The following is a 20029-nucleotide window of genomic DNA, read 5'->3' on the forward strand; positions in this document are numbered from 1 at the left end:
ATATCATGCTCTTAAAATCCTTTGAGTAACTTAGCTTATGTGAAAGCAGAAAATTTAAAGAATAAGATCAACAAAGTTTACAAGCATTTGAATGTCGCGATCACTAATGCTATAGAGATCCTCCCATTGGCAATGCAAACAAGATCTGTGATGAACTCTCTCATTTGGACACTGATTTAAATACACCTGAAAACATATCTTTTTTGCCCATTCTAATGGTATTACGAACAATCATTTATGGTGTAACGTTGTGAAGTTTGTATTACATGTCCTCTCAAAAATAGAACACCTGGGCCCCGTCTTACAAAGAGTTGTGATTGATCCAATCAATCACAACTATGGACGGCCATCAACATCTATCATGCATGTTTGTTCAAAATATTTTCTATAATTTATATTCATGCATTCATTGTTTTCTTGAAAATTCACTGTGCTTCTCTTTGTTTAGGACATTGTGCAGATTTTCTGTAGAAAAAATGATGACACTGATGGATTCCATGGCTTACGATTGATAAGATCAATCGTAACTCTTTGTAAGATGGGGCCCTGGGCCCCGTTGTACAAAGAGTTACGATTGATCCGATCAATCGCAACTATGGAAAGCCAGCAAAGTCAACATATGAAATGCATGTTTGTTCAAAAAAAATTCTAGATATGAATGCAAATCCATAAATTCATTGATTTCTTGACAATTTGGGGTGTTCTCCTTTGATTACAAAGGACATTTTGCAAATTTCCTGTAGACAAAATTATGACACTGATGGATTTCCATAGAGTCACGATTGATTGGATCAATCGTAACTCTTTGTACAACGGGGCCCCGATCTTTCGTTGAACAGATAAAATTGAAAATTTGGGAGAAATATTAACTAAAGTAATGGGCAAGTTATGTGTGTGACATCCACTGATAAGTGACATTGCAGATCTTGGTCACATTGGCAACCGGAGGATTTACATAGCATTAGTGATCTCAATATCAAAATGCTTATAACTCTCTTATTAATTTTTCATTCAACCTTCCTCAAACTTGCATTGATCTGTTTCTTGATTTTTATATTCTTATATTAATACTAAGGGTTTAATTCCCCTTTGATTACACCAGAAGTCGATAATATCTGCAGTTATTTGTTTCTTGAAAATCTGCGGAAGCAGTCACATCGTTTGCATCGTTCAGCTGACACTCTCTTGTCCCCTCGAAGTGATTTAAAGACAAACAGTTTTCTCCCGTAGCCAGGCAACGGCTGACACATTCCACGAGTGATGCTGATTGGATGATCTGGATCACGTGATTCCGGAGGCACCGTGGTGGCCAGGTTCCGTATCTTTTCATGGTAATACTTTTCGAGACAAATCTGGCAGGTCCTTTTTTATCAATAAAGAAAATACAATGTAAATTAATACACAAAAAACTACATTTATAATGAATATGTTAGAATGCTTATATATCATTTTGAATTTAATTTTTAAATTTAATTTTAGAACAACTCTACCAAGCTTTACCCGAAAGCAAGGAGACTTTGGTCTGAATCAAAGCCATACCTTTTCAACACATTTTCGACCATGTAGAAAAACCTGTTCAATATCGGAAAGGTGTCATTCAAAATGGTTTCACATTTTGTTCATCAAGCCTATGAGACATCCATACAAAAACAATGGTATTAACATTATCAAACAAAATTGCGAGTTTGAATGGTTTTGAATTAGATAAATTTACTTCAAAATAATACATAGTTGTCAAAATGGATGTTTCTATTAAGTGCATTACCGATTATTCAAGTCAATTTAAAGCCTTTCCATAATTATTTTTCCTCTTAAAAGTGAGAAAATAGGAGATAAAACAAACCAAGTAGAAAAAAAATGCATACATGACTGCGGTATCCATTTCGGTCAACCTTTTAATCATCTCTCGAGAGAATTAATCCTATATTATTATTATTATTATTTGGGGGTAAGTTGCACAGTGCGGAAATTGAATTCCTTACATCATATTCAATCACTAAAAAATCAAAGCAGTATCTTTTTTAGGTCATGAAAAAAACATACAAATTCCATTCATATTTTATTAGGAAGGGTGTTAGTTCATACCAATTCTTGCTAATTATCGTAATGAACTCTTTGATATGATTGCGCTTCATTTATTTTCTACGAAGTTTTTCATTGTATAGCATTGCCCTGGTGCATGGGCAGAAATCCCAGGGGGGACACAATATCAAATGTCCCCCCTACTATTTTTGGTCTTTTATGATGGAGAAAAATGCATCATTCACATTCGAAATAATACATGTATTTTGGACTAAATGACCTTACATTTTGAGTGAAAACCTTTGTTTTTTTTTGCTTGTCAAGTTTTCCAGAGTGAATAAAATAAGATGAGGGGAAGACTTGGAAAATAAAAAGAATATTTCATGTCACTATATAAAATTTTCGCTCACACTTCGCGCTCGCATTGCCTGTTAGATGATTTTTCAATATGGAGCTTATACAGTGCGTATCAAAAAAAAGTTTACACTTTGAAAAAATCCTGTAAAATTATACACTTGTAATATCCTGAAGATTTTTCCACATTTGAACATTGGTACAGATCCATTTAAGCAAATGACAATATAACTGTCGAAAAATATTTCTGCTTGAGTGAGCACCACTTACTTTTGAAAAGTTAGTGAAAAATGATTTGCGCAGAACTTTGAAATAGTTGTGCGAATTAAAAGTAGACCTTAATCATGAAGAACAAGTGGAATTTAGCTAGTAAAATTGATTTGAAGATATCTTTTACCTTTCTTGACTTGTTTCTTTGCCCAAAACACTTCAAAAAGTGCATTTCACCCCACCCCACTCCCCCACACATCGAGGCCATCGTGACGATATTTGCTTTACACTGAGCTGTGATTTACATGAAATGGCTTAGGCTTGATTTTCATTTTGTTAATCATTGTCAAGCTTGGGAAAAGTGTGGAGAAACAAGTATTAAATGAAAAATGAAATGTAAACCCACTTTAAATGATAAAAACTTAGTGAAAAAATGCTGGAGATGTCTGATATAAACTTTTGTTCAGATTCAGTTATGTCCTCAGATCCAGCTGGCACAAAAAGGGTAAAGGTTGTGCTTACTAAGTGTTGAAATTTCAATTTGGGTGGCAAAATTGTTACAAAATGCTTGAATGTATCCGTTTTATTTCAATTGACTAAAAGTGCAAGGGAAATGTATGAGAAATATTCAGCAGGGTAAGTTTGATTTTGCCCTTTCCCCTTGACACAGCGGTGAAAACAAGCATTTCTGCGCAAACAGATTTCTGCGAGCTTTACAAAAATGGACAGTGCTCACTCAAGTGTAACATTCCGTCAAAACTTTTACTTTCATTGGATAGATGAGACCCAAACCCAAGATTATATGTGAAAAAATTACCCACATGTTGTATATTTTTTAATTCCCAGGGCTTTTTCAAAGTGTAATTTTTTTTTGATACGCACTGTAGATCAAGTTTGGAAGTCAATATACATTATACATTATACATTTCACCTCGGAAATCGAACTTTCATTATTTTGTGTGATTTACAAACTGATTTTTCAAAAAGTGCTCTGTAAAAGAGACAGCTTTATGGTCTGAATATTGACATTTTCTACTTGCACTGAGCGCTTGCAAAATTCGATTTATTCAGAACCTATTATTTTTGTGTATTCCATTTAGTATTGAAAAATATCCCTTTTCAAGTCTGATTGTCAAAACGTAGCAGATAGCGCTACTCGCATTTTGATTGGCGATTTATGTATGTCTCAATATTGATTTTCATGAGAGCTTATCAAAGATTTTGGCTCGCGATTTGCGCTCGCATTAATGGTTAAAAATATTTTAACTGATGCATTCTATTCATAATTACTAAAGTGCTTGAAATGTCCAGTTTTCAGGCCATAATATCATCAGATTTCTCGCCCTCATTAGGCATTAATAAATAAGATATTAATTTAATGATCCATATCCACCTCACAATTTTCCTACAAAGTGCTTGAAATATACAGATAAAATTGACTCTTTTTTCAGATCGGAATATCAAATAGTTTAAGCTCGCTCCGCGCTCGCTGATAGATGTGTAGAATGCCGAGATTCTAGGTCTAAATCTGAAACACGCGCATGTTTATTCAGATATTCAACTTGTTCTCTATTTCAATCATTATCCAGTTTTTATCCATTATTAATGTAGAAAGATCCCCTATTACTCACACTTTTCATGATTTACAAAACATGAGTGGAGTGTCCCGTTTTTAGGTCTAAATCTCGAATTCTTCTGCTCACGCATCAATTGTTTAGTTATATAGCTACCCTGTTCACGATTACAAAAATTGATTAAAATGTTCGATTCTTTTTGTAGAAATGTCAAAAATTTTCAGCTCGCGATTCGTGCTAGCATTATTTGATTGTTGAAATATGTAACGTCTTCATGACTAAGTGCAAGCAGTCCTTAACAAGTACCTTTTCGATCGATTCAAATTAAACGTATAAATGGTATATGAACGTTTTCTGGCTGCATTTTGCACTCGCATTATTAATGTAAGGACCGGGTGTAAGGAAGACCCCCAATTACTCAACCTTTTCATGATTTAAAAAACATGAATAGAGTTTCTCGTTCTTAGGTCTAAATCTCAAAATCTTTCGCTCGCGCTTCGCGTTCGCATCAATTGTTTAGTATTATACCTATTATATGTTTAAGTTTTACAAAAAGTGCTTAGAATTTCCAGTCTTTGGGTAAAAATTTCAAAAAATTCAGCTCGCGCTTCGCGCTCGCATTATTTTGATTGTTGAAATATGTAACGTCTTCATGGCTAACTGCAAGCAGTCTTTAACAGGTACCATTTCCATCAGTTAACCTCTGCTCGCACTTCGCGTTCGTAGTAAATATTTATAGTTGTATATACATCTTTTTCAGGATAACAAACATTGCCCAGAATATTCAAATTTTAGGAAAAAATACACAAATTTGCCCAAAAAATTATGCTCGCGCTTCGCGCTCGCATTATATAAATAAGGACAATGATATTATACATTTATGTTGATTTATAAGAATAAAGCTAAAAAGTGACCCTGAGGACTACTCCTTCAATGAAACAGACAAAATTACCTTCAAGCGGCCGATCGGGGATTAACATTTGGCTGAAAACATTTTTCGCCCCCCCCCCCCAATTGGCGAAGGCTGGATCAGCCCCTGTTGTCCCCCGTACCTTTCGGGACAGATTTCCGCCCATGCCCTGGTGGCACTAGCGTACCTACGGGGGGGGGGGCAGAGGGGGCAGTCTGCCCCCCTGACGAGCCACAACCCATGCAAAGGACGTATCCTAGCCCCCCCCCCCCCCCCCTGACGAGCTTGAAGACCTTTTTTTTTTTTTTGCTTGTCAAATTTTTTTCTGGTACGAAATCCTTCATTTGTGATTGAAGACCTTTTTTTTTTTTGGGGGGGGGGGGGCTTGTCAAATTTTTGGGCGGACGGTTTTGCCCCCCCCCCTGTGAAAAATCCCAGGTACGCCACTGCCTGGTGGTCATGAGCTGACATGAGAAGCCATTAGCATTCAAGGAATAAATTCCAATGCGTGCCCATTTTTGCCTATGACTATAATTACTACAGTATTTGATTAAAATAATGACTGAGTCAACATAATGGTGGCCTCATGTATCGATTTACTTATCTAATTATGCTTTTGTGGCAATACTGAGGGAGGATTTTTCTTTCTCTTCTGACCATACCATTATAATATGAAAATATACATCTTTATGCACGAGCATGAGAGATCACTATGACAACACCCTTAACCATGTAACCAAATTTATGTATTTTGGATACCTCCCTTTTCTTTTTTCTTTCTTCAGTTTACAATTCTCGGGCCGGATTTCTGTCGGTCGAAATCACAACATTTTACCGGGGATTTTGGGAGCGCGCATGTGGTCCTTTCGAACGAGGATCATCGTGAATTAAAAAAAACTGTAATTAAAATAGTAAATTACCATCACAATAAATTACAGACAATAATTTTTGTCAAAAGAGAATCTGTCGAGGAACCAGCATAAAAATGGCAGGTATATATGCAAGATAATAGAGACGCCGGGTTTTTTTAAAATAAAAATCAGGGTATTTTTTTAAAATAAATTTGTACAACCTATCCTTCTTAGCTCATATTTCTTATACTGACATGCACCTCTAGTTTTATTTTTTCTTCTATTCTATTGCCTCAAAGACAATCAAAGAAAGCAAGAGAAGAATATCAACGTATGATTTCCTTTTGTTTTCAATCAGGCAATGGCAAGAATTAAGGAGGAAGGGGGATGGAAAATAATTTATAAAGCAAACACTTGCAGATGCAAGGGGTATTTGATTGAAATTGGTTATGAACTTCAGCAATCAATCAATAATCTTGGCTGGGAGAAAATCGCGATTATTAAGTTAAGACAGTTTCTGTCAAATGACATTCCTTTGCGTGTGGCATTTGATACCATGGACATCTGCAATGTCTTATGATTTCCACCTGTTCTTTTTTGGTTATAGTTTTATTTTTGTCTTAAAAAAGACTAAACGTTTTCCCTCCATAAGGAAAATAAATGATTGGAACAAGCCAGTTCTATTATTTTTAAGTCATTAAAAAAGAGGAAAAAAAACAGTCTTTTACAGACACGAAGTTACTGCGGGTTTATATTTTCCATCCGTGCACTCTTTCAGAGTATTCAGGATCGCTTCAAATGTATTTTGAGAGGAGTGAACACGGTTACCTTTCACTTCACATCTTACTTTCAAACAAAAAATATGGATATGATGTTGTTAATCCAGCACAATAATCCCCTTCCTTCTCCTTTCTTCTTTTCTAACTATTTTCTATTCATTGACCCCCAAGTCGCACTTCCCTGTGTTTCCCATAATCAAATGAAAGTTAACACCCATAAATTCATCTTTTTCACAATAAAGGGTCATAGATACAGCCAAAAGTTTAACGAAAAGCTAAACATTAAACGTCTTTGTTTGAGAGGCCACATAGTTACGAATGAGGGAGAAGTTAACAAAAAATATTACAATCTTAATGTTGGGCTTAATATTCTTAATTCAACTGGACATATACAATATGAGGAGAAAGGCGCCTGCGAATGTGTGCAGGTTTTTACACCCACATAAAACACACTAAAACTGTGAATGGGGTGTTTGCATAAAAGTTTTAATTGAAGTTATTTTTCCAAAGGGAGCAATGCACTACTTTTTAAAAATCATGTGCTAAAATAAAAGCAAATAGATTATTCATTTTGCTTCCTTCAGCTTAAGGTGACATTTTCACCCTACGGTGTCCACACGGTGAGTCGAAAACAGCCGTTTTACAGCTGGTACAAAAATTATTTTAAAAAAACCCAGCTGTTTTCGACTCACCGTATACGGCCATCGTAGGCGAAATGTGACCGCGCCATTAGCAAAGTTTGTTAAGCAAAGTATAGTGTCAACATGTTTTTAATAAAATATAGGAAATTCAATGCCTTCACTGAAAGCACCAGGTGAAATATTGGGAATCTCGACTGCATTAAGACTAAGCCACGCGGTAAAATCATAATAACTAGCTTCATTACACTAAAGGGCCCTTTACAGAAGAGTTTGCTTTTAAAAATAGTGTACGGAAATCCCAAATGCCCGTTTCTGAATATTATCTACTCGCTAGTATTTTGTATCTTTCTTTATTGCAAGTCATTGTGCAACGATTCCCAAGTCGTACCAGGATCTATAATTTTTTTTTACTTACTTTCACAAATGGTCAATCTCTGTCCATCACATTCTTTATCATTCCAGATTCCATCAGGATATATTTCTAAGCAGTTTTCGTCAATAAAGTTGTTTGGTTCACCTGGTTTCCAGTCTGGATTTAAAAAATAACATCATTTCATTTAGTTAATTCATTTTAAAAAACTTGTTTACATCATAACTGGATGCAACCTGAAGACACATCTGTAGGCTACTATAGTATATATAGATTGCTTTCTTAAAGACATCATTTTTATTCATTTTTGTCTGTGAATCACCTTGAGCACCTGGTTAAGATGGAAAATTCGCTCTTAGATATCATGTTATTATATAAGCATCATCATCATCATTTTCAAAATGAATTGGATGGAAGAAAAATAAACAATGTGAATGAAATTCCTTGTTTAAGGAAAGAGTGTTAGAGCAGGACTCAAACCATCGACCTTGATGTTTCAGCACTCTATTCTTCATAAAGCCATGCCTAACTTAAATAACAATATATTATTATTATCCGATAAATGACGTAGAAGATCATCACTATATATTTATTTGGTGTTCCCTTTCCCCTATTTATTATTGTAACATTCCCATTACACTAATTGATACCTACTTTGTAAAGTAAAATTTAATAAATCTTATGCATCGCATTCACCATTCATGTTCAGGGTTTAATTTCCAGAGCGTTGCCGCCAAAATTAATTACAATGTAGCTTCATTTCCCGTCCACATTTCATACATTTTTAACACTATTATGATTTGATCCGGGATTCGATGACGGGGGCGGGGGTAATAATTGAACCCCCCACCATTCCCCTTAAAAAGGGAACATGGTGGGATCGTTGCCAAAAACGAGAATAACTTCTAATGTAGACACATCTGATAGCTGTGTAAAACAAATGACAACAGATACAAAATGAAATGCACTACAAAAAAGTGATTTATTTCCACCTCACTTCCAAGGGATACTACTCATCTTATTATGATACTGATTATGTCGGTCCAAAGGTCCAAAGGTGTGGAGTGCTCCCCCCCCCCCTTGTCGGCCTCTGTCATGGTACTGGGAAGCGGGGATGCTTGGGGCAGAGTTTTCTCTTGGTGGTGCGTATGTTATAAAGAGGCGGCAACCCCTGGAAATCAAGTTGGTTTACTAAAATTTCGAGATTTGAACAAATCTGTCATTTGGGAGCTATAATTTTTTTAGTTTTTTTTTTGTCATTTTTTTCTGATCAATATCGACGTTCAGTTGCGAGTGAAACCTTTTTTTTTCTTGTCAATAATTTTTTTAACAACTCCTTCATTTCTTATTAGAAAACTCCCCCTCTCTCTCTCTCTCCCTCTCTCTCTCTCGGCTTATTGACAAGCCAAAGCAGCATCCCCTATATAAAAATCGTTCCCAGGGCCCTCGCCCGTGTGCACCCCCTCCCCCCCCCCCCATCCGATTCACGCTGGAATAGTGTGTATCTTGAGTAAACAGAACTTGCAACTCGGTTATGCCACATTTTCATTTATTTCCATTTTATTCATCCAGGTATTTGGGTTGGGAGCTATTTATTCTAAATCCATCAATGTTCCCTCTCTCTATAGGATGCGTGGAGATTGATTTCCTTGGGGAATTAATTTGTCATAATGTAAATGTCCCTTTCCAGAGCAATATGCAACAAACCTCCAACTCCATATTGTATCATTAGGGAGCTTGGATCACGGACCGACTTTCTTTCATGATGATACGTCTGAAAAATTGCTAATCCACTTGTGAATTGAACTATTGTCATAATCTCCTATTGTAAAAAAAGATAAATGAAAAAAAAAAACGCTCCCATTTATGGATATAACTTGCAATAACACCTCCAATATCATATGATTAGCGCTATTAGGATATAATCCCACTGCTCCATTTCGACGCGTTCGATAACGTCACGATTGTGATACGAAATATAATTGATTCAACATTTTTGTACCAGACAGAAAGGATTTGTTCTTTCATTTACCCATCTACGATGTTTTCAGCTCTCCCAATCAAGGTCATTCGACAGTTTTGATGGTGACTAAAGTGGATCATATGAGAGGATATAAAATAATGTAGTAAAATATTCAAGAGTATATGCACACTAAGGCCGTTCGAATAATATGATATATATTAAAAATGAATCATGTTGTTTTAAGTAATGCTGTTAAGTAATAAGCAAAACAGTAAACAAATCATTGATATCAGACAAAAATAGAAACATTGACTTTTTTTTCTTATGCCTTATTCAACAGTGACATATTTTGCACATTACTGGTTGTATGCAAATTAGCGAGTCAATGTTTTAATAAACTTGCGTCTTCTTTATTAGTAATTTATTTTGAAACCTAGAGGGTAGGTTCTATTATCTCATATTAAAATAAAGTAATGGAATATTGAATTTAAACTAATTTACTTCTACGACGATAAATATTTATATATTTACTTATTTCTGTTTTCTTTGGAAAGGGTTCTCCTCAGTACACAAAAAGTGCTTTTCGAGAGAGCCCTTTGTAAAAATACATATAACAATAATGATACAGTGATGAACAGTGAAAGTAATAAAGTAGAATGAATTAAAAAGAAAAAACTGCATGCTATGTAAAAGAAATGAAATTGGAAATCATGTACACATATCAAATTGAAATGATACGTAGAATGATCGAAATGTAACACTACAATAGCAAACTACATGATCAAAAATACAAGATGATTGGCTATGGTACAAAAATTACCAACAAGAGTCGAGGCCTCAACTTCGTCAAAAATATTGGACTTTCCAAAATAAGATGTTCTCCCAGCGGATAAGAACAACAAAGTATTCGGGAAGTAAATCAAATCCAGAAAGCAAGAGTCAAGTGGAAGTGGATCCATTCGAAGTGGTCAGAAGCTTATATCAGACAGTATTAAAGGGGAAAGGAACAGTGCTTAATGACCAGTTCCAATCAGTCTTTACAGTTGAGGATAACTTGCACATCCCTGATCTTATAGCCATCATGCGTTCCCTTTAATGGAAGGGATCAACATCTCTGTGGATGGCACTGTAAAGTTAATGAAAGATATGTTAGCAATAGGTCCAGAGGGCTTACCAGGAAGGATCATGAAGTGTTATGCTGAGGTGATTGCACCGATCCTGACCTATATTTTTCAGCAATCCCTTGACACAGGAATGGTACCGTTCTGATTGGCGTCTTGCAAACATATCACCAGTTTTCAAGAAAGGAGACGAGAGCAAGGCCTCCAACTATCGCCCTGTATCAATCACATCCATATGCAGTAAATTGCTTAAACATGTGATCTTTAGCAACATCATGGATCACTATGACGATAATAATATTCTCAACGATGTTCAACATAGCATTCGTCCTGACCATTCTTGTATGACCCAGCTGATTATTACATTGACCGTGTACCCCACGAACGCCTCCTTCGTAAACTTCATCACTATGTGATCCGTGACAATTTGCTGAGATTAATCAGGGTTTTTCTTACTGAAAGGTTGCAGCGTGTTGTTGTGGATGGAGAGTCTTCGGAATGGGTACCAGTCACCTCTGGGGTACTGCATGCAGGGCACAGTCCTCGGGCCACTACTGTTTATTATGATAATAGCAGATGGAAATCATGGGATCTCTTCTAACATCCGGCTCTTTGCTGACTGCCTACTTTACCGTCAAATCTCTGATGAAACCGACTGCCTTACTGCACAACAAGATCTCAACCGACCAGCTACATTTGTGGGCTAATACATGGCAGATGAAATTCAACACAGAAAAATGCTACCATATCTCATTTTCTCTTCGTCGGAAAGCCATTACCACAAGCAAACTTGGATCAGTTTCATATCTCCGATATCTTGGCTTGAACTTCTCATCAAATATGTCCTGGAATAATCATATAAACAGCATCACATCACGAGCAAATCTACTCCTAGGACTTGTCACCAGGAACCTCCGTAGAACCACCCAAAAGATCCGTCAACAAGCCTACTTCAGTCTTTTTAGACCACACCTGGAATACTTTAGCTCGACCTGGAACCCTCACACAAACAAGCACATCTCACAAATGGAAGCAGTACAAAGACGAGCAGCAGCAACAAGTATGCACTGCTGATGAGCACCAAATATATTTCCTTAGCACTACATCCTATAACTTATGGATCCTGCTTGAGTATCGTCGTAGAAGTAGAAGGGGACATTATGCACATTAATATATTAAACACGAGAAATTCTCTAATTGCTCGGACCCCCCCCCCCCCCCAGATTTGGAAGTGTTGGTTAAATCCAGTTGAAGTTGTTTAACTCTTGCTGCGCTGATGTTGCAATTTTTCACATTCATACAATTTAATTCAACAATCGTAATAATTATTTTTCTCCCTTACCTTAATACCGGGGAATGTGAGAAATAGCTATAGTTCTCGGGAAGCATCTATTCAATAATTATCAAAGGTCTTTAATAAAATGTGGCTAAGTTGTTTGCATTGTCTTTTGCTTTTCAAGGACTGAAATGTACAGTAAGGCAACTTTGGACATGAATTGGAAGACTGTTAAAATGAATGTACTTTGATAAGAAAATAATAGTTTTATTGTACGTGGAGTTGGGATAAAAAAGCAAGGGCGTAGACTGGTTTGACCATGGGGAGGTGCACATCTTGGGGAGGTAGAACTAAAGTGGTAAGGGGGGTGCACATCTTGGGGAGGGGGAACTAAAATTTAGAAAATCAGCTGTTGAAAGCAGAAGAAAGGGTACCAATTTCGTTTTGCTTGCAAGTGTCGGAACTCCTCTGCCTCAGCGGGAGGGTGTACCCCCCGCCCCCCAGCCGAAGCCCTTGAAAGAGTTTGGGGTATTTGCAGTATTTCTAGTCGTATAATATACTGTAATGGACCACTCGATATTATTGTTTTTTAGCTAGTTTGCGGGTAAGGTTAATAATTCACAATGACATTAATACCTAATTGGTTCGCTCATTGAGCCTGTATGTGATGCCATATTTTCACAAACCAGTCATTTCATAAGTTTAAAGTAATTAAGAACATTAAAGATGTCATAGATCACTGATTCCATCCTAATACCGTTTTAATCATTCTGCTCCTTCACTGTAAAAAAAAATAGGAGATCGGTGAATATAATAGTTTGATTTGATAAAGTATAAGGACAGAATGCTACATGGTGATTTAATCTCCAGTTTTTAAATGAGGAAATAGATGTGAATGATATTGTCTGAATAATATATTCAACTGTACATGTGAATAACTAGATACACGGGAGCAGAAATTCTAAAGTAAAAACAATAAAATGGGCAAGGTGTTTTATCCTCCTCAAATTATCCCGAGAAACCCGTCATCGATTTTACCGGCCTTATGTTTTACAAATTCTCTAGCTTTAGGCTGTGCATTGTGGGAGGCCGATAAGCCGTAAAGTGTCTACAAAAGACGCGATGGGCGAGAGATTCACGGGACAATATTACTAGTAATTATTAAATAACATTCCCTCACCAATCACGCTGACGTCACAATAGGGCGATATTGATCTATTTTGGCTATGACTGTGAACTAGATCTGACTAAGCCACTTATTTACTGAATTAATCCTCTTGTTTAGGACCTACAACTTACTCATTTTATTTTTGTAGTAGATTTGTATTTTTCCAGGAGTCAGTATAATCGTAATCAATTTACAAAATGTGGATATCAGTTAAATTGTCGACAGTCAAAAATGAAAAATGAAAAATTACCACCACGGTAGTTCGAATTTTTTTTTTGGTGAAATATGAATTAAACGAACTTTCACTCCGCAGAGGTTCAGATCACTGCATCTTATGGCTGCCACAACGGGGGGGGGGGGGGGTTCAAAAGAAGAAAAAAAACCCCTTTAATGGGTTACGCAATGAGCCAGGTACGTTACTATGTCAATGCATACATTACCTTTTGTTAGCTATACTTGAAGCCCCCCCCCCCCCCGAATCGATGATGACGATAAAAGACGTTCGCCATCTTCGTTGTACGAGATTGGAATAACCTTGCAGTTGGAGTGCAGGGTCGACCAAAGCTGTGATTCTCCAAACCAGGGGTGGCTGAGCTACCCCAGTGGATAATAGGGGCACGGTGATCAAATTCGCTATAAATTGAAAAACAGGGGCATTATAGAATTTCATGACCATAAACCTTGCTCTACTTCCCATTTATATATCTTTTCTCTCATTCACTTTCCTTTTCCCTTTCTTCAATATCTTCTTTTTTATTTACCGTACTTAAACTACCGACCTATTTCTCTTTTGTCCACCTTTTCTAAGATCCGATTTTTTTTGTCAATGCATAATATTTTATCTGGAGTCCGTTGCATAAAACGTTTTCCATATGTTTACGAAGTTATGACAACATTTCAAAAACTTAACCTTGGTTAAGATTTCGATATTAAATCCCCCAGCATGGTCTAAGTTCATTGACCCTAAATGACCTTTGACCTTGGTCATGTGACCTGAAACTCGAACAGGATGTTTAGTAATACTCGATTACTCTTATGTTTACGTTTCATGAACTAGGTCCATATACTCTACTATCTAATACCCTTTTTACACAGGATTTTCTTAACCCCGGACTATCGCTAACCCCGTACTATCCTTAACCCCGTACTATTTTTTTTTCCTTTTCACACATGCCAAATTGTTATCGCTAACCCCGGATAAGGAATGCTTGCTTTTCACACACGAAACTCGCTAACCCCGGACTAGTGGTTTTTGTCGATCATTCGTAGTACAAGTGTACTCGTACCTTTTTACACACGCTAAAATGTCCTTAACCCCGTACTATAGGTGGGGCTAAATTGCCATTTAGCCCCACCTATGGTACGGGGTTAAGCTTAGCCCACTTTCGTTTTACACTAGCGATCTTAACCCCGTACTATCGCTCTTAGCACCGCAATTGCTGGGATAACCCTGCTTTTTTGCAGGGCCAAATAATCCCGTACTAAAGGTGGGGTTAGCCCACTTTGCAAAAATGCTGTGTAAAAAGAAAGTGGGCTAAGCTTAACCCCGTACTATAGGTGGGGCTAAATGGCAATTTAGCCCCACCTATAGTACGGGGTTAAGGAAATTTTAGCGTGTGTAAAAAGGGTATAAGTTATGATGACATTTCAGAACTTTAATCTTGGTTAAGATTTCAATGTTGACGACGCCGCCGTCGCCGTCGGAAAAGCGGCGCCTATAGTCTCGCTCTGCTATGCAGGCCAGACAAACATCATATTGAAAATATATGCAAAATAATTTCACGAATTATAGGTATTGTTAATAGGCTAAAATGTTGCATTCCCTTCACATCATTTATCATGCTTTACTCATCCTTAAGTTTGCCTTACTTGAATTATGGGATTATTTGGGGTAATACCCATCAATATCTATTAGATAAATTATTTTTACAGTTACAAAAGAAAGCACTTCGTATCATTTATAGTTCTGATTTCCTTTTTCACAAGGAAAGTAAACTGTTGAAAGTCAAAGATTTGTATTTATTCCAGTTAGGGAAATTCATGTATAGTTACAATAATAACGCACTTCCCCATATTTTTGATGCCATGTTCTCTAAAAATCAATTTTATCATTACTACCCCCACGAGACACTCTGACAAATTTCATATACCACTTTATATAGATTTACTGGCCAAAAATACATTCATATACAATGGTCCTAAATTCTGGAACTCCCTAATATTGTTAAAGACATGTGTCTCTTTAAATACATTCAAACGTAAATTCAAACTTTTCCTGCTTCATTCCTATAATTCTTTGCAACGGAACTAACATTCATTATTATCTTGACTACCATCCTTATATTTTTTATTTATCTTTTTATTTTATATTGTCCAGTTATATCAACATTCGTTATATCACCAGATCAAGCCGGTATGTGGTAAACCCTTCCCCGGCCCTTCCCTTTTCTGACTTTTCCTCGATTTTTTCTTATTTAATTATCGTGTTCTTCTTATTTTGTCTTGTCCTGTCCTGTCTCGTGTTTTGTCTTGTCTTCTTTGTCTTGTCATTCCTTCTCTCTTCTTTTTCTTCTGTCTGATGCGCAATACACCTGCATGTATATTAGCGGAGACCTCTGACTAGCCCTGCATCTGGTCAGTAATTCAAAATATGTTTACATCAATCTGATTTCCACCTTTTCGTTCCGTCTCTTTTTTCTTTCCTGTAAACGCACACATGTTAAAGGCGACAATTTGCTATTTTTACTCATTTCCAAGGGGGACCACACTTTACAAGCATTGCTTTTAGTGGACCCCCCCCCCTCATTTCCATTTGTGCTCAATTTTATACAGTTATTATTTACAAGGTAAGAATGTTCATCTGTAAAATTTTATCGGATTTATATTACTTTGTATTATGCTAGAATTGAAATGAAATAAAAGAATTGAAATGAAATAAAAGAATTGAATTGAAATTGAAATTGAATCATAGGGGATGTTTGCCTCTGACCCATCCCCTTTAGTATCGCCTTTCGTCTACTCATTTATTACAATATTACTTTCTAACGTGTCATAGAGCAGGATTATTAGTTTGCAAGATATAGAATATGATAACTTACTTGTGTATGTGGTTAATAGTTCGTGATCATCGGGGCCACAAACCCATTCGTGCAGGGACCTTCCAAGGTTGGTACAATCTAGCCATGCCTTATTTGTAGTTGTAAATGTGACGTCATTAATCAGCTCCTCAACGATAAACTCGCTCTCTTCCTCCGAATCGACTTCGATGACCCGCGCGCCTGAGTTTTGACAGACCTCACGGGCTTCCTCCCACATGTAGAGGGTCTGTACCACAAAGTAACACTTCGAGTCCAATGAAGAGGAAAACAGTCTCCAGCCGGCTGGGCAAGCTCCAGCTTCAAAATATAATGATCATATAAATACTAGCTATTTCCATCAATAAGCCAGAATTCACCAGAATTAAGATTTTACGCACTATTTTAAGGAACAGTTGGGAGGGAAATTTGAATAAAAAAGAATCCAACTTATCAGAGCACTGTAAATTATGGAGGCCATAACGTGGGAGTTTTAAAAAAATGATGGAAGCAATATCAGTAATCGCGAAAGAGGTTTACGGTGTTCCTAGGGGACTGAGATAAGAAAAGTGGATAGAATTGGAGGTAAATTAGAAAGGCGAAAAAATTGAGGTTTGAAAGTAGAGTATTCTTTTCGAAATGAATGTAGTCCTTAAAAGGACTGTAAACCAGAAGGAGTGGAAACCTGAGTAGTAGGCAGGCTTGAGTAGAAGGCTTGAGTAGTTGAGAGAAGGCTGGCTTGAGTCGGCGAATATAGAGCAGCAGATTAGACTCGACGTTTCGGGCAGTGCCGACCGCACATAAACGTTGTTCGCCTAACAGAGCGCCAACAGTAAGCCCAGTCACATCTTTTGGTTTGTTAAGTCAAAGCATTTATTTCAATGTGTAGGTAATGCATTAGGCATCACTGTTACAATACCGCGGGCAAAGCCGGTTGTAACAGGGCCTCTTATTAGTGCACTGTTAGCGCTAACAACGTTTCTGTGCGGTCAGTACTGGTTGACTATACGTCTTCACCTCCACTTTCTCGCCTTTCCAATTCACCTCTTATAGACCAGTTCGTAATTTTTTGGTCAGATGACCTTTCATTTCTTTCATTATGATAGGCAGATTTCAAAGCAAGATATTACGTAAGCATGCCTTACATACCAGGATGAAGAAATTGAACAGACCAGGTGACTATTATAGCACACCATTGAACACTTTATGAAGGTATTTGTTGCATTTTTACTTTGAATGCATATGCTGTACAATGTACTTGGCAAACTGTGAAATACCAATCGTTCGTGGACCTATTGTTTTTTTTGTGGATGTAAATGAAAAACAATTCAAAAGAATCAAGACATCAAAGTTGGTAGTTACCTCATTAAATTTTAAACCACCATTTCACTTTCGTATCAATGACCTTCCTCTGATCATGCGCAGACCAGCTACGAACTGGCTTATTCTATCCACTTTTTTTTTATCTCAGTCCCCCAGGACTTGGTATACCGTAAACCCCTTCCGCGATTGCTCATACCACCATGCAAACCTTCAAACATCAGGCATCCAACATCAGGCATCCAACATCACTAAGTTATGCACTGATACAGGTTCGTTGCTACGTCGGCGCATACATTATATTCTGCTCGGCACACCAAAGCCCCAGTTAGAAATTATCATAATAAATAGCACCTAAACCAAATTAATCTTTAATTAGCAAGAATGCCTTTTGTTGTTGACCGTTGGCTCCAATTACCTTCCCGTGCAGCTGACCGCGTTTGGAAGATGTTTTCGGTTCTAACATGTCATCACGTTAACTCTTGAATGTATGCTGAATGTATTTATATACGCCAAACAACATATATTATTCACTGACTGACTGACATAGCAACGCACCCGGTCCTTGCGTAATCCATCTGAAGTGATTTTGCCCCCACCCCCCTCCCTCACAGCTATGCCCACTAAAATGATGTGTAGTCGGATTCAAAATGATTTGAATGCTCTCTAGGATCCATGTATACGAAGTACTGAATGGCCAGACAATCATGACAATTAGGGCTTAAACATTCTGGCTCATTGTGCCTATTAATTGTGACTATATAGGATAGATACATTGTGTGATTAATACCCTAAACATGCTAAAATCATCATAATATGAAAGAAGCTAATTCTGCAGATGGACATAACAGAGAAGGTCAATGTACAATTAAACATATTAAAATGCATAACCCAACCATGCCAACAGGCACGCTTTAATATTTCTCCGATACGTTTTAACTAAAATTTAGTCTGGCATGTAAAGAATATAAAAATCATGAATGGTGGTAGAATGTCATATAGAAATTAAAATAATAGATTTTAAAAGAAAACAGAGCAGAGTTCACAAATATCTTCATGGTATTCTCCTATATATATATATATACCGTGTGAGTAAAAAAATGACACCTCAAAAATCCCCAATTTAAGGAAATATATGTCATAAACACATATATGGCCTAACAGAGTATGTTATCCCAAATAATTTGATACCATATATGTGGTATGTAATAACGCTTTGATGATCAGAAGGTATTCTTTGATGAAAATGTTGAATCCCGCCAAAGTATGGCATGACTGCAATGAATGAATCCAGATGTCAATGATGTCATAATCCTTCAGGAGTCGCATTAAAATCCGTTTCAAAACACTTTTCAGTAATTTGAATTATAACCGTTTGAAAATACTTTTAAGTACCAATTCTCAAGTTAAATTCATTGTAAAGGGATTTGCAAATATGTTTATTAACTCATGTAGGATTATGACATCATATGGCATCAGGATTCATTCATTGCAGTCATGCCTTACTTTGGAGCAATTCAAAATCTACATCACTGCAAAAAATACCTCCTGATCATCCAAGCGTTAGCACATACCACATAAATATGCTATCAAATTATTTGGGAGAACATACTCTTTCAGGCCATATATAATGATTATGTGTTCATGAATATTTTCCCTTATTGTGATTTTTTAAGGTGTCAATTTTTTACCATTGCAGTATATATATATATATATACATATATCCACTCAGCAGACTGAGCTCAGGGGACGAAAGTATATATGTACATAAAAAATCTAAATTCCACCAAGAGTTCATATTCAGTAAATTAATGTTTGTACAAAAGTTTGTGCAAATGTAATCACTTACCAGATTCCGTCGACAAGGTACGACTGAGAAAAACAATGCCAACGGCAATTAATCCTTCCAAAATGCGAATGAAAAACATGATGGAAATAGTGGCGCTATGGCAGATATAGTTCTCTAGTGTTTGCCCATGCTTTTTGGACAATACATGCTTTCCGGTGATATTTTGAGGTTTTATTGACAGTGATTTAACTCCCGGCTCGACGTCGTCTGCAAACAGAAGCGCGCGCTTTTGACTTCCCTCATCAACGCAGGTATGTAGACACGCGCGGGATATGGTATCCAATCCATCTGCCATGGAGGGTAGAAGCTAATTTAGGATCCAGTTATTTGCACATGTTGGAGAAGCTGCATCTAAGCAGAACATCGTGTACACAAAAATATGGCCTTGACGGCTAACAAATTAAACGAACGACTAAAATGGTGAAATATTTAAGAAATAAAGGAAGAGCAAATTCGGTTTTATTTGATATTTGCACACGTTATTGAAGAAAATGAAGGTTAAAGCAAATTTGGGTTTTGAGTTACTTGCGCATGTTTGATAAACTAT

General features: G+C 36.8%; 1 protein-coding gene across 1 annotated transcript; it reads right to left on the reverse strand.

Annotated features, from left to right (window-relative positions):
• Window positions 1-819: 819 nt before the first annotated feature.
• Window positions 820-19625, reverse strand: LOC129272124 (CD209 antigen-like protein 2). The gene is made up of 4 exons (XM_064106340.1): window positions 19483-19625; window positions 16338-16634; window positions 7757-7870; window positions 820-1362 (listed from the first exon to the last, which is right to left on the reverse strand). The coding sequence occupies exons 1-4, from the start codon at window positions 19559-19561 to the stop codon at window positions 1094-1096; spliced, it is 759 nt and encodes a 252-aa protein (XP_063962410.1). The 5' UTR covers window positions 19562-19625; the 3' UTR covers window positions 820-1093.
• Between the last annotated feature and the right edge of the window lie 404 nt (window positions 19626-20029).

The sequence above is a fragment of the Lytechinus pictus genome, chromosome 11 (assembly GCF_037042905.1).
Source record: "Lytechinus pictus isolate F3 Inbred chromosome 11, Lp3.0, whole genome shotgun sequence".
Lineage (NCBI taxonomy): Eukaryota > Metazoa > Echinodermata > Echinoidea > Temnopleuroida > Toxopneustidae > Lytechinus > Lytechinus pictus.